At 40.3% G+C, this 14,117-nt stretch overlaps 1 protein-coding gene across 11 annotated transcripts in view; it reads left to right on the forward strand.

Moving 5' to 3' along the window:
* The window catches only part of USP54 (ubiquitin specific peptidase 54), a 151,388-nt gene that overhangs the window by 120,450 nt on the left and 16,821 nt on the right, over positions 1-14,117 (forward strand). For 8 of the 11 annotated variants that reach the window (XR_006786036.1, XM_045841962.1, XM_045841963.1 and 5 more), the window contains 7 exons: positions 1,040-1,171; positions 1,344-1,721; positions 1,953-2,184; positions 3,089-3,222; positions 9,251-9,418; positions 11,848-11,967; positions 12,895-13,090. Coding sequence is in view for 10 of the 11 variants with exons in the window: in XM_045841962.1 (XP_045697918.1) it covers positions 1,040-1,171; positions 1,344-1,721; positions 1,953-2,184; positions 3,089-3,222; positions 9,251-9,418; positions 11,848-11,967; positions 12,895-13,090 (1,360 nt within the window). In the remaining variant the exon portion in view is untranslated. The remainder of the gene's footprint in view (positions 1-1,039; positions 1,172-1,343; positions 1,722-1,952; positions 2,185-3,088; positions 3,223-9,250; positions 9,419-11,847; positions 11,968-12,894; positions 13,091-14,117) is intronic. The other 3 variants (XM_045841967.1, XM_045841969.1, XM_045841970.1) reach the window with 2 other exon arrangements.

The raw sequence follows: 14,117 nt of genomic DNA on the forward strand, positions 1-14,117 counted from the left end.
GAAGGGAGGGAGAAAGAGAGGGAGAGAAACATCAATGTGTGGTTGCCTCTCGCGCTCTCCACACTGGGGAACCTGGCTTGCAACCCAGGCATGTGTCCTGATTGGGAATCGAACCAGGGACCTTCTACTTTGCAGTCCAGCAGCACTCAATCCACTGGGCCATACTAGTCAGGGCTGAAACCAAATTTTTGTTAACTCTTAATGCATTTGAGAACCTAGGGGATTTTCACTAAGCCTGCCTTTCAACTTAATTCAGTTGCTTAATTCACTTCTGGCCCCCAGCATCTTAGATGATTATAGCTTTTGGAATCTGACCTTTGCTGTTGTCAAATCATACTCATATATTTGTATACACTGGGCATGAAGGAAGGCAAGTTATATAAAAAGCCCAGATCTTCTGGGTTTCCCAGCAATTTGTATTGAGGAACTATGAAGTATAATCATTTGGTGAAACATGGTTGGGGATAGGAATGAGAATTATTCAAAGTTCAGATGTTCTTTTAAGTGATTCACACTTAAGAAAGGTTTAGAACTGGGTCTTAAAGCCATACACCATCAGAGCTCTTGTGAGCAGGGACTGGGACACCAGAGATAATACCAGATGTAACAAAAATTAGGCTTTACTTGGTATGTGTTGATAACTAAACAAAAGGAAAGCTTTGTCTTCTATTTATAAGCGTGAAAATACATTGGTACATGACATTTTTATACAGTCTTTAAAACTTTTACCTTTTAAAAAGTATCAAGTAATGTGTTCTTAAGATTACTGGAAAAAATTAGGGGTAGGGATTGAGACTGGTAATTGCTCAGGAAACACTGTAAATTTGGAAGCTCCCATTAACTACTTGAGCTTCTTTGTATTTATCTATTAAGAGATTCCTGCCATATTTAAATCTGGTAGCTGTAATCCCCGCAGCTCTCGATCCACGGGCGCACTAAATGTGTGCCACTGCCATGAATCCCAAAGGGAGAGTAGCTTCTCAAGAGGATGGAGGTCAGTCTCAGATACCAGCTTACCCCCATTTCCTTGTTCTTTTAGGACACCTGACTGATAGTGAATGTAATCAGAAACTGACATCCAAGAAAGGGTCTCTGATAGAGCGCAAGAGAAGCTCTGGCCGGGTTAGGAGGAAAGGCGATGAGCCACAGGCCTCAGGGTACCACAGTGAAGGCAAGCCACTCTGCATTACTTCTCTTTCTAATTCACTTTATCAGACTTGTCACACTTCAGACTGTGGCTTCTATTTTCTGCTCAGAGAGCTTTCCTTGCTTTCTCAGCTTTGGGATCTGGGTATCCACAAGTACTTTAAACATTTATATTTGTTTCATTCTTTGGTTTTTAGGAGAAACACTGAAAGAGAAGCAGGCTCCTAGGAACACCTCTAAACCATCCAGCAGTACCAACAGACTAAGAGATTTTAAAGAGACAGTTAGTAATATGATCCACAGCAGACCATCCCTGGCTTCTCAGACCAACCTAGGATCTCCTTTTGTGGGAAAAGGAGGAGACCAGGTGGACAAAAGACCTCCTAGAAACCTACCTTTACAGCCTCGTGATTGGGAAATAGAGAGCACTAGCAGTGAGTCAAAATCCAGTTCTTCCAAGTATCGTCCAACATGGAGACCCAAACGGGAATCTCTGAATATTGACAGTATCTTTAGTAAGGACAAAAGGAAGCACTGTGGCTATACGCAGCTAAGCCCATTTTCTGAGGACTCAGGTGAGAACATAATTAGGGAAGCATCGGGCTTCAGAATAAAGATGATTTATGTATTTTAAAAACTTGGGGTTTTTTGTAGATTTGACAAGGTTCATTTTTACCCCAGTGTTGGGTCTTTTGGGGATAAAAGTTCAGTAAAGGAATAGCTGGAGGGAGGTATTAGTTATGTCTTGATTTGAGGCAGATGCTAAACCTACTTCCCTTTTCATATTTGTCCTTTGACTGGGATAGCTAAAGAACTTACACCAGATGAACTAAGCAAGCCACCTGCTTATGACTTTAAAACTGGTGGGCCAACCCCTCAATACAAGCCTTGGGTCCCAGCAAGGCCAGGCTCTCACGTTTTAGAGCAGCACCCTCGCCTCATCCAGCGAATGGAATCTGGCTATGAGAGCAGTGAAAGGAACAGCAGCAGCCCTGTCAGCCTGGATGCAGCCCTGCCTGAGAGCTCGAGTGTCTGCAGGTATTGTTTGGACTTTGAATATCGGCATTGTCCCTAGCAGCAGCGTGAGCCACCAAGAGCCTTATCAATTCAGACAGTGGAGAGGGGCACTTTAGTACCGTCTTATGGGCGGTTTGCTCTAGCAACTTTCTATGGCAACAGCTCCCTCTGCTGGGAGAAACAGCAAAGGCATTTGAGAAAGGAGAGGCAACTTTAAAAGTATTATATATGAAATAATTATTTAGTAAATAACTTTTAATAAAAGAATAAATTAATGAATCAAAACTTATGTAGTCCTAAGATCAGAGACAAAGTCCAATTGTTATTTATTCTTGCCTTTCATTTTTAGGATAGGTTTTTTTTTTTTCAGGTCACTGGGCACCCTGTGTTTTATGAAGCCAATGATATTCATAATGTCATAAGATAACAATGACAGTTTAATAGTCCTCATTGCACCCTGTTCATAGGGCCCAGTTTGCTTAAAAATTTCAGATCTTCATGTATTGTTTTTACTGAGTTGCCACAGAGGCAAGTTTCCTGACAGTACAGCTACTTTGGAAGGAGTGATTGCCTCTTCTACAGGGTGATAACCACATCCTCATACTTTAACATTGCTCTTCCCTGGCCACTTGACCCTGTTTAGTTTTATACATTAGAAGATGCTAGAAAGGTATAAGAAAGAGGAAATCAATCCATATTCATTAAATAAATTTTGTGCCAGACACTGCACTAGATGTACAAAGTGGATTGAGGTGAGATAAGATGGGGTAATGAGTGGGTATTTCAGTTTGTCTAAAGTAGTTTAGCAGATACTTTCATTGTATTAATTCAATGCTTTGTTGGTGTTTTGAGGGAATTTGTCCTAGGAATGTTGCTAGTTATCACCTTCTGCTGCTTTCACTAGATTCTGGTTTCTCTTTTGAAGGGATCCAAGTGCTAAGAGATCAGCTGTGTTAGCACCTTCCTGGCGTCACATCCCAAAGTCTTACAGCAGTAGCATCCTGGAGGCGGACTCCACAGCCTCCAGGAGTGGTTGGACAAAGAATCAGCTCCTGTCAGGTAAGCAAAAGAACAATAGATTTGGAGGACTTGATTTGTCTGCCAATTTTGTTTAGGAAACAGCCTTACCTGAGAACATCTGAAATTACAGGACAGTTGCACTTGCACTTTGAGTATTCTATCAGAATGTAGATGTGGAGGCTTTTGAGCTGCTCCATCTTTGGGTTATCTATTTTTTATTCACCACAGCTTGACTAATTATTTCTTTCTACCTTGGAGAGCCCCTTTGTGTGAGCGGGAGGAACAGACATTTGATGAACAGTGTCAGTAGCATCTGCATTCCTTAGAAGGATCAGTCCTAGGGCTTTCCTTGGTATAGAGGCAGCCGCTTGGGAATGCATTTCTTATTGTTTAATACCATGAATCTAGATAACACAGGGGGACATGCATACTGTGGGCAAAACTGGGAAGTAAACAGGTCAAACCTACCCCTATCCCTGCCTCTATAGCCTGTCCAGTACCTGGTTTTTGTTCTGCCTTTCTTGAGTATGCCTTGTATCCTCATACTCCTTTTCAAAACAAGCTCTCAAGTGATAATTTGACTCCTTCACATTAAACATAAGTGACTGAAAATAGTTAAAATATACTTTCTATGAGAGAAAGGAATACTGGGGTTTTGAGATTTGAGGTAGTCATAGGTTTTAGCTCCATTTTACATTTCTCTCACAACACAATATATACTTCTAGTGCATATTCTGCTTAAGCAGAGACCCAGTCTAAATGGGTCAAAATAAATCCTTAGAGCTGAAAATTGATGTGACAACTAGACAGTGTCCCCAATATGGAGACTTTGGAATACCTAAGGGAAGATGGTTGAGTAGACAGTATTATTTAGTCTGCTGAGGAATTCTGGGAACTACTAACTTAGCAGTCAGTTTTGTCTGAAAGATGTGTTTCATTCCCTTTTTTGTGGTCTGTTAGATCAATTAGGAGTAGGATATGTAGGCAGAAACCTAACTATGGTCTGATTTAATGAGCTTGTGGATGTAGATCTTACCAACTTACTAGAGAGAAGAGGACAGAATACCATGTGTCAGCCTGTAGAGATGAGACCAGGCACATTACTAGTCTGACCACCAATTCTCTTGATAGCCACTTAGAGATAGCTAGAATGGAGGTATGCAGCTATAATAAAAAGGCATGAACTGTTTTATGTATGGGTGCTATAGGTTGCTGACATCTGGCAGAGCAAAATAATGCTTATAGAGTATCTCTGAAAGTGAGTATCTCTGACAGTAAGTATCTCTGAAATCCTGGGCTGGAGTACGTTATAATTAGAAACCCATAGAAGAAATTCATGCCTCCTAATGAAGTCATATGTTTGATTTATTAAAATTCATACATTTTAATTTATTGTGTGTTGACTAACATAGTTTTGAGAAACTTGTGATCAGCATGAGGCTATTGCCCCTTTTCTTTTCTTCAAATAGCCAATGCTGTTTCAGCACACTAAGGACTTAAATCCTATGATTTCTTTAATGGTTTTAATTCTGGATTGGCTGGATAGAATTCACCAATATGATTCCTCAACTGGTAAAAGAGATTTAGCAAGGACTTGGAACAAATTTCTCACACGCCATACTACTTCACCATCCTCTTTCTATCATGAACCTTACTTATGCCTTACAACTTGATCCAATCATAATAGCCTGGCATAGAACAAATATTTTTATCTGGTAACTTTGATCACTCTTTTAAAAAGTTACATAAGTAAGGACTTCCGACGAAGATGGAAGTGTAGGTAGATACACTGTGCCTCCTCACACGACCAAAAGAAGAATGACAACAAATTTAAAAACCACAAATAACCAGGACTGCCAGAAAATCAAACTGTATGGAAGTTTGACAACCAAGGAGTTAAAGAAGAAACATTCATCTAGACTGGTAGGAGAGGCGGAGACAGGCAGCCAAGGCGGAGAGGACTCGAGGCAAGGCAGTGGTCCCACATTTGTGGATATACCAGGAGAAACAACTGGAGAATGGGACAGACCACACAGCCCAGGGTTCCAACGCAGAGAAATAAAGCCTCAAAACCTCTGACTGTAAAAACTTGTGGGGGTTGTGGCGGCAGGAAAAACTCCCAGCCTCACAGGAGACTTCTTTGGAGAGACCCACAGGGTCATAGAATGTACACAAACCCACCCACCCACCCAGGAGTCTGCACCAAAAGGGCCCAATTTGCTTGTGGGTAGTGGGGAAAGTGATTGAAAGCCAGCCAAGAGCCCAGCAGTCGGCATTGTTCCCTCTCTGACCCCTACCCACATACAGCTTCACAACGTAGTGACAGTGGGTTGCCCTGCCCGGGCAAATACCTAAGGTTCTGCTTCTTACTATGTACCAGGCATGCAGAGAAAAAAAATGTGGCCCAAATCAAAGAACAGATCAAAGCTCCAAAAATAGAACTAATCAATGGAGAGATAGCCAACCTATGAGATGCAGAGTTCAAAACACTGGTAATCAGAATGCTCATAGAAATGGTTGTGTATGGTTGCAAAATAGAGAAAGAAGTAAAGGCTAAGCAAAGTAAAATAAAAGAAAATGTACAGGGAACTAAGAGTGATGGGAAGGAAACTGGGACTCAAATCAACAATTGGGAGCAGAAGGAAGAAATAAATATTCAACCAGAACAGAATGAAGAAACAAAAAAAAATTAGGAGAGACTTAGGAACCTCTGGGACAACTTTAAATATTCTAACATTTGAGTCATAGGAGTTCCAGAAGGAGAAGAGGAAGAGCCAGAAATTGAAAACTTATTTGAAAAAATAATGAAGGGGGACTTTCCTAATCTGGCAAAGGAAATAAACTTCCAGAAAGTCCAGGAAGCCCAGAGACCCCCAAAGAAGTTGGACCCAAGCAAGCACATACCAAGGCACATTATAATTACATTACCCAAGATTAAAGATAAGCAGAGAATCTTAAAAGCAGCAAGAGGAAAGGAGACAGTTACCTACAGAGGAGTTCCCATCAGACTGTCAGCTGATTTCTCAAAAGAAACCTTGCAGGCAAGAAGGGGCTGCAAAGAAGTATTCAAAGTCATGAAAAGCAAGGACCTACATTCAAGATTACGCTATCCAGCAAAGCTTTCATTTCAAATGGAAGGGCAGATAAAGTGCTTCCCAGATAAGGTCAAGTTAAAGGAGTTTATCATCACCAAGCTGCTATTATATGAAAAGTTAAAGAGACTTGTCTAAGAAAAAGAAGATGGTAAAAAATATGAACAGTAAAATGACAACAAACTCACAGCTATCAACAACTGAACCTAAAAATAGAAACAAAAACAAACTAAGCAAACAACTAGAACAGAAACAAAATCACAGAAATGGAGATCACATGGAGGGTTATCAGTGGGGAGAGAGGGGGAGAACGGGGGGAAAGGCATAGGGAATAAGTAGCATAAATGGTAGGTATAAAATAGACAAGGGGAGGTTAAGAATAAATAGTATAGGAAATGGTGAAGCCAAAGAACTTATATGTATGACCCATGGGCATTAACTAAGGTGGGGGATTGCTGGTGGCAGGGGGGATGCAGAGTAGGGGGGAATAAAAGGGAGGAAAAAAATGGGGTAATTGTAATAGCATAATCAATAAAATACACTTAAAATAAAAAAAATTACATGAGTAAAATAAATCCAATCATACAGTAACCTGCCTGTTGCCTCTTTAAATTGAAGGTACCAGTGTTATGGTTATGGTATACAGTGATGCCTCAGCTGTTGCAGGAGTTACATTTCAGAGACCTCCTCCATAGGTGAAAGTCCAAGAAGTAGCAGCATTATATTTTTCTATTATTTATATATATTTTAAGGCTTTATAAGCCCTTCCCACACTCCTATAAACTTTTCCCACTCTCTTATTAACCTTATCACACACTCTTATAAACACTTCATATGCTCTTAAACACTCTCTACACTCTTAAACCTACGTAATTTTAACAACATATGAAACTCTATATGGGTACTCACCAGTGAAGTATACTACAACTTGAATGATGAAGATCATGAATTCTGTAGCTGTGCAGTACTGATGGCGATGAAGGTGATGACAATGAGGTGAATGCACTGCACAGCCAAGAAGAGCAGTACCGCTCTTCTGAAGGCACCACTTCATCAGGTGCTTCATCAGGTGGTGCAGTATCTTCACCCTGGGCCGGAACTTCTGTTTCCTCTAAAGGCGTAGGCGTAACTGATCTCTTTGGCCGAGTGATGAACATAGTTATGGGGAGTTGCTGGCGCTGCTTTTTATCTGTAGAGGCAGCTTCTCCATGTAGAGAAATGCTCTTGAATGGGGTTGGTCTGTTGGGAGAAGCACCCAATGGTCTTGCTTCTGCGTCATTGTCCTCTTCTTCATCCTCGTCACCGTTGTGAACGTCAGTGCTTTCTGCAAAACTAGCATAAAGTTCTTGGCCTTTGTCCAGATGGTGTTGGTATCCAGTGAGATATTCTTCTTCCTGCAGTCATTTACCCACAGGGCCAATGGAGACTCCATCCTCACAATGGCCTTATTGTGGGAAGTGACCACCCTCTTTGCAGTCTTGTTAAAAGTCATTGTTGCCGTAGACCTAATATTCTTCTCATCTCTCTGTATGTAGCAAACAGTAGATTCGTTGATCCCATAATGGCGGCCTACAGCCACGTAGCTTTTGCCTTCCTTTAACATGTCGAGAAGTTCTACCTTTTCTTTGATGGTAAGCATATTCCTCTGGCACTTGGTTTCACTGCCAGAAGCCTTAGAAGGCACAGAACATTTGGGTGGCATCGTAGGACTTGAAATAAATTAAAACTTTTACGAAAATTTCACAAAAACACAGCACCACAGAGCAACACTGTGCTCAGAGATCAGATGTCAATGTGAAGTGGACAAGGAGAGATGCTGAACTGTGGGCTCAGTGCGTGAGAGCAAACAGACGATGCTAGATCACCGAGCCAATCAGCACCCAGGATACAGAACACAGTGCTGTGGTTGGTCGCCTTCCATTCCATCAGCCAATAGTGTGCCGTGTACAATCTCATGTTGGCAAACTTGCACAAGCAGTAGTGGTGTACTGCATTTCCATTGTGTACAGTAAGGTACTCATCCCCTGATGAAATACATATTGTATTTTGTTTTGATTTAAATTCTTTTAATATGTTTGAATTAACATTTTATATTTTTATATTGTTTTAAATTTTTTTGGCAAAAATAATTAAAGTCATAAATATTATATAAATACCTATATACTGCAAAATCCCATGATATAGTGAAAACTCCGTGATACAGAATTAAATATATATATTTTGAAAAACCCATGATACTGTGAAGCTGCAGTAAGAGAACCATGATATAGTGAGGGATGACTGTTATATCTTTAAAATGAAGTCATACTATACCTATTATTCTGTTACTTGAGTTTTCACTTAATATAACATGGACATCCTTTTAGATCTCTAAACACTAATTAAATTTTTACTACTATGGACATTTTACAAACATGGAAGAGATGGTAGAAATTAATGGTGAGAAATTGACTTGCTTGAAGCTTCCCAATTAGTCAGTGGCAGCATGTAGTAGAGAATGCTCCCTAATGGTTAAGAGAGAGCGTGGATTGTTAATTTAACCTATCTCACTTTATATAAGTTCACTATTTACCATCTCTGTAACCTTTGGCAAGTTATTTTACACTCCATGTGGCTCAGTTTCTTCATTTCTAAAATGTGGGCAAAAATAGTATTCTCATTAAGTTGTTGTGAGAATTAAATGAAATACTATACGTAAAAGTGCTTAAAACTGTGCCTGTTACATGGTAAATGCTCAACAAATGGTAGTTATTGTTGTTATAAAACACTCAATGAAAGTTGTTTATTATTATTATTATTATTCACAACCCAGGTCTCACCCTGAATCTGATATGAAAAGCAATATTCAAAGCATGAACTCCATACCAAAGCCAAGAGTTCCAAGGGAAAGCCGTGCAGTGGTGGTAACTGCCAAAGGTGCTTAGTCTTGGTTATAGAAATGTGGTAATTTCTCTTTTCCCTTACTTGTATTCTAGGTGGGGAGATATCTTCCAAAAGTGAACTAGATGAATTGCAAGAAGAAGTGGCCAGGAGGGCCCAGGAACAGGAACTTCGAAAGAAACGGGAGAAGGAATTAGAGGCAGCTAAAGGGTTTAACCCTCATCCTAGCCGCTTTATGGACTTGGATGAACTGCAGAATCAGGGTAATTGTGGTCGATATGAATGTCGGTGATGGGGACCATGAAAGAGGAAAGAAAAAAAATACAAATACACTAAGCTCATAAATTCCTCGTCTTCACTTTAGCAAAATTATATTGTATCTTAATTCAGCCATTTCAGTGAAGTAGAAGGTAACAGGCCTATTGATTGGAGACAGGCACTAATTTTGAGCCCATTTATTTAAAGCCTATAGATTAGAGATAGTGTGTTGTATGAAAAATAGGTGTTCCAGGAACATCTATAGAAAGAGTAAATAAAACTAGTTTCAAGTCAGAAACAGCAGCAAAGGGCACTGGGCAAGCCACACTGACAGTGAGGAGAATTCTACTTGTGGGGAGAACATGCCCTCAAGATTTCCCATTGGAGCTCTTGGGACATCAGTCTACTGAACAGGTTCTAAGAACAGAGACTGTGAGTGCCTTTTGATCCTCTGAGGATCCATTTTCCAATCTCATGTGTTTTTCATGGACTTTACTTAAGCTTCTCTAACTGCCCCACATTAGTCACATTCGTTTTCAGTTGCTTTAGGAATACTTTGTACCAGAAGAGACTAGCCTTCAAAATAGGAGTTCAAAGAAGCTGAGATATCTATCTTAAATAGATACTGAAACCTATATCTGTTTTATTTTTAATAAAATGAATTTATTATTTAGAATCACTGGATGTACCAAATTGTGTTAAACCATTGTGAAGAATATGAGTCAATGCTAATTTGAGTGGCTGATTCCTGTTGATCATTTCCCTCTTTTTATCAATATTAAGATGCTCCCTGGGCTAATTTGGGGGCCACTTTCTCCTCTAATCCTACAGTCTTTTGATTCAAGTTAATTGTTGACTTTTATTTACCAAGGCATTGTATTTGTTTCCAAATCAGTTTTCAAGTCCTAATTCCTCAGCTGTCCTTACATTTGGGTCATCTTCCCTTTTATCCTCAAGCTATATCACATTGGTATGTCAGGTTTATATTGCTTTTGAAGGAATCATCTCCCTCCCTTGCCTTTTTCCCCCCTTCTGCCTTTAGAGTAGTAAGTGCATTAAAGTTGAGAGGGAATCCCTCTGGCTGTACTTCATTGTCAATTCTCCATACACTTTGGTTTAGCTTCTCCTGGGAAAGCAAGAAATGGAGTGCTAAGATTCTAGAGGATAAGAATTAAAATCTAGTACAGCGATGAGTCAACTACAGTTTACCTAATCTTTGTAGAGAATTTTGTTTTAATGGCTGTAGCCACCACCTATTATTATAAAGGTTGTATATAATCAGTAGACTTCAAATATTATGAGAACACTTCAGGCCTGGAGTTTGGGGAGAACTACATCTCTGGAGGTGGCATAGAACCTGAGTGCCAGGTTCTTCAGAACTAACTCACTACTTCCACCACCTTCCCATTACTCTTCAAAAGCCATGGTAAATTAGGGAATGAATGTTAGAGGTGCGGAAGAGCCATTCTTACCATTCCAACTTAAGGTAAGTGGAGGGTTGAGACATTGTGGTAGAAGTGACTCTGACATTTTAATTTTTTTTCCTTTGAGCTTGGGAAAACTCACCATTAATCCTAATTGTAGGTGAACTTATAGCTACTACCAATTTATGGTTATGAGTGAGTAAAAGGTACATAAGCTTTAGGATTCTTTCACAAAAATTGCCCTTACAGTACTTTCTTGCTTTTTCATCTGGCTCTGTACTTGGACTCTCCTGCACCTGCTTTGGCACACTTTCACTTTCAGGGGAGGAAGGAGTACCTCATGCTCTCTGTTTGGGAAGGTAACTTTTGTGAAGTAGGTTTGGTGAGCAAGGGCATGATAAAAGTAAATACTTAGCAGTGCTGATGAAAAGTATGTGCTTGCAAACCAACAACAAAGGCAGTTCAACAGATGTATTGAGGTTAGGAACTGTTAACTACCCGTGCCCAAGAGCTGTACTGATTTTTCAGTTGAGGGTGGTGTAGAGAGGACTGTGATTTGATATAGGAATGAAGTGTTAACAGATGGCTTTCCACAGAGTAGTGAAGCCACTTTTGCCTTAACCTAGCAGTTGAGGTCTCAGTGGAGATCTCGGGCATTCTGATACTGGTTGGCAAGATGTATCTTGTTGCACTGTGGAAGGGCAGGTCTGTAAAAGTATAAGAATTCACCCTTCTGCTATAGACAGTACTTTGTTCTTTCCTTGAGGTCTTGGAGTTGGAGTATGTGGTGGACAAAAATATACCCTCTTTTATGCCTTGGGCAAGGTGTTAGTTAAGGCAAAAATGGATGTCCTACTTGTTTCAGAGAATTCTTAATAGCAATGGACAATTGGAATAAGGGTAGAACAAAGGCTCAGCAGCAAGGATCTGTGTGCACTGAAAGGAAACAACAGTACATAGGAAAAGTTGGAACCAATTGTAATGAAAATGAAAAGTGCTGGCCCTTTCAGGGAGGAGTGACGGCTTTGAGAGGTCCCTGCAAGAGGCAGATTCAGTATTTGAAGAGTCGCTGCACCTGGAACAGAGGGGAGACTGTGCCGCAGCTTTGGCTCTCTGTAACGAAGCTATCTGTAAGTAACTCTAACCAGTATGCCTATGGCACTTTTGATTACCTTCATAACAGGTATTATTAGTGTCGGCACTCAGATGGAACAAAAGCAGCTTTTATGTCTCCTCCTTTACTCTCCCAAACCGAGAGGCCCTTTAGCTAGCTGTCTTTGCCCTTCAGATTTGTAAGTGTGCCAGGTGCTGTCACTGTGGCCTATAGATATTTACTGGAATAACCAGGAGTCCACAGATGAATGACTACCCAGCCATGCCTACCTTCTTATCCCAAGATAAATTAGACCTCATCTGTGAGGTTAGTTTGCTCTTTCTCTAGTCACTGCCCAGTGAGGTGCAGCTTTTGGAAGGAAGAGAGTAATAAATTGGCTGTGACTTCCCAAGCCTGTGACTTTGCACTGCATATTTAATTCTTCATGTTCCTCCCCTACCTGATATGCTGATAACCATTAGGTTATAGCAAGGGACTAAGGCTTAGAATTTGTATCTGGTTCTTAAATGTGACCCACAAGAAGTTGTGTTCTATAAAGACAGATGCAGGTTTGGATCTTATTTCTGCTGTTGGCTGTCAGGAAAGGGGAGTTGGGAGCGGAGTTTGGAGACCAGAGTCAGACAGGTCAGTTGCAAAAGATGAGTGGCAACCTCTAAGATGGAAGCACCAGTTTATCTTTTAAACTCATTTTAGTTTAGCTTTCGTTTGTTTGTTTTTTAAATTTGAATTAACCTGTTTGGCCTCCATGGCTTCTGTGAATGCTACTTATAGCCAGAGCCAGCTCTGTGCCCTGGACAGCACATGCATGGTTCACGCCTTACATTCCTGCTGCATATTTTGAGTTTTACTGCATATCTTTGCTCATTTTTTGTTCAATTTTATTCTTTTTATTTTTGTTTGTATTTTATGTTCTGTTTCTGCTATATTTTCTTTTGCATTTTAGCTAAACTAAGACTTGCCCTGCATGGTGCCAGCTCTAGCACGCACAGCAGAGCCCTAGTCGATAAGAAGTTGCAAATCAGTATTCGAAAAGCACGGAGCCTGCAGGATCGCATGCAGCAGCAGCAATCATCGCAGCAAACGTCGCAACCCTCAGCCTGCCTCCCCTCACAGGCAGGGGCCCTTCCTCAGCCAACAAGGTAGTGCCTGGGAACCACAGTAGTCGATGTGTGCCAGGGGAGGAAGTGGCCGTGGGCGCTCCGTGGCCAGAGCTCTCATTGTCTTGGCCGCTAGAGGGAAGAGAAGACTCCTCTGAAAAAATGTATTCTCTCAGGTCATACATGCAGTGAAAGCTCATCCCGCTGCTGGTCCTTTTCTTAATAGTTCCTAGAAAGGTAAAGAAAAGTATAGCATAATAAATAGACCACTTGTTCATATTTCCTGTGGGGGAATTTTTCCCTGGACTGGTGTAATAATAGGATTATTAAATCTGTACACATTAAGTTCTTAGACATGGCAATCAAGCTCCATTTCAGGTTGCAGTAGAAGCCAGGTGATTTGTTTTGAGGTTTTAGCGGCTTCTCGTCCCTCACAGAAGCAGAAAAAGAAGCCTTCCTTGCTTTGATGAAACCATAGGGAAGAAACACGAAGATTCCCTTTGTTTTGATCCCTGTGGTCAGGACTAGGAAAAAAGTTCCTGTGGCCATTGATGTCATTCTCACATTTAACCCTTGAATTTGGGTGTTACTTAAAACAAATAGATTTTAGTAAAAGTAAATTTTGGCTGTTAATAAACCTGAGTGGTTTTCAGAATATAAATATTATAAAAGCAGCTAACATTTTTTAAACATCTGCCTATACTCAGGCACTAAGTTTAAACACTTTATGTTTTATTTTCATTCTCATAATAACCTTAGGATTAGGACTATTTAGTAATGTATGTAAATAAAGAAATCAGGCTTAGAGGGTAAGTTAAGTAAGGTACCGAGTATTACTCAGCTAACAAGTTGTAGAAGTATGGAATTCAAATCCAGGTAGGTCTATTTGACTCCATTAGGTTTCCCATATAAGTATAATATCGTATTCTTCATAATGTTGTAAGGGTGACTGAATGACTGTATCCACAGAAGTTTGTAGTATATTGTTCAAATTTAATGTTCATAGCTAGGGTCCTTTTTCTCCCATTGTGTACTCCTGCAGTTGAACACTGATCTGAGAATCTGATCA

This window comes from Phyllostomus hastatus, unplaced genomic scaffold (assembly GCF_019186645.2).
Source record: "Phyllostomus hastatus isolate PE091 unplaced genomic scaffold, TTU_PhHast_1.1 phas_contig_38, whole genome shotgun sequence".
Taxonomy (NCBI): Eukaryota; Metazoa; Chordata; class Mammalia; order Chiroptera; family Phyllostomidae; genus Phyllostomus; species Phyllostomus hastatus.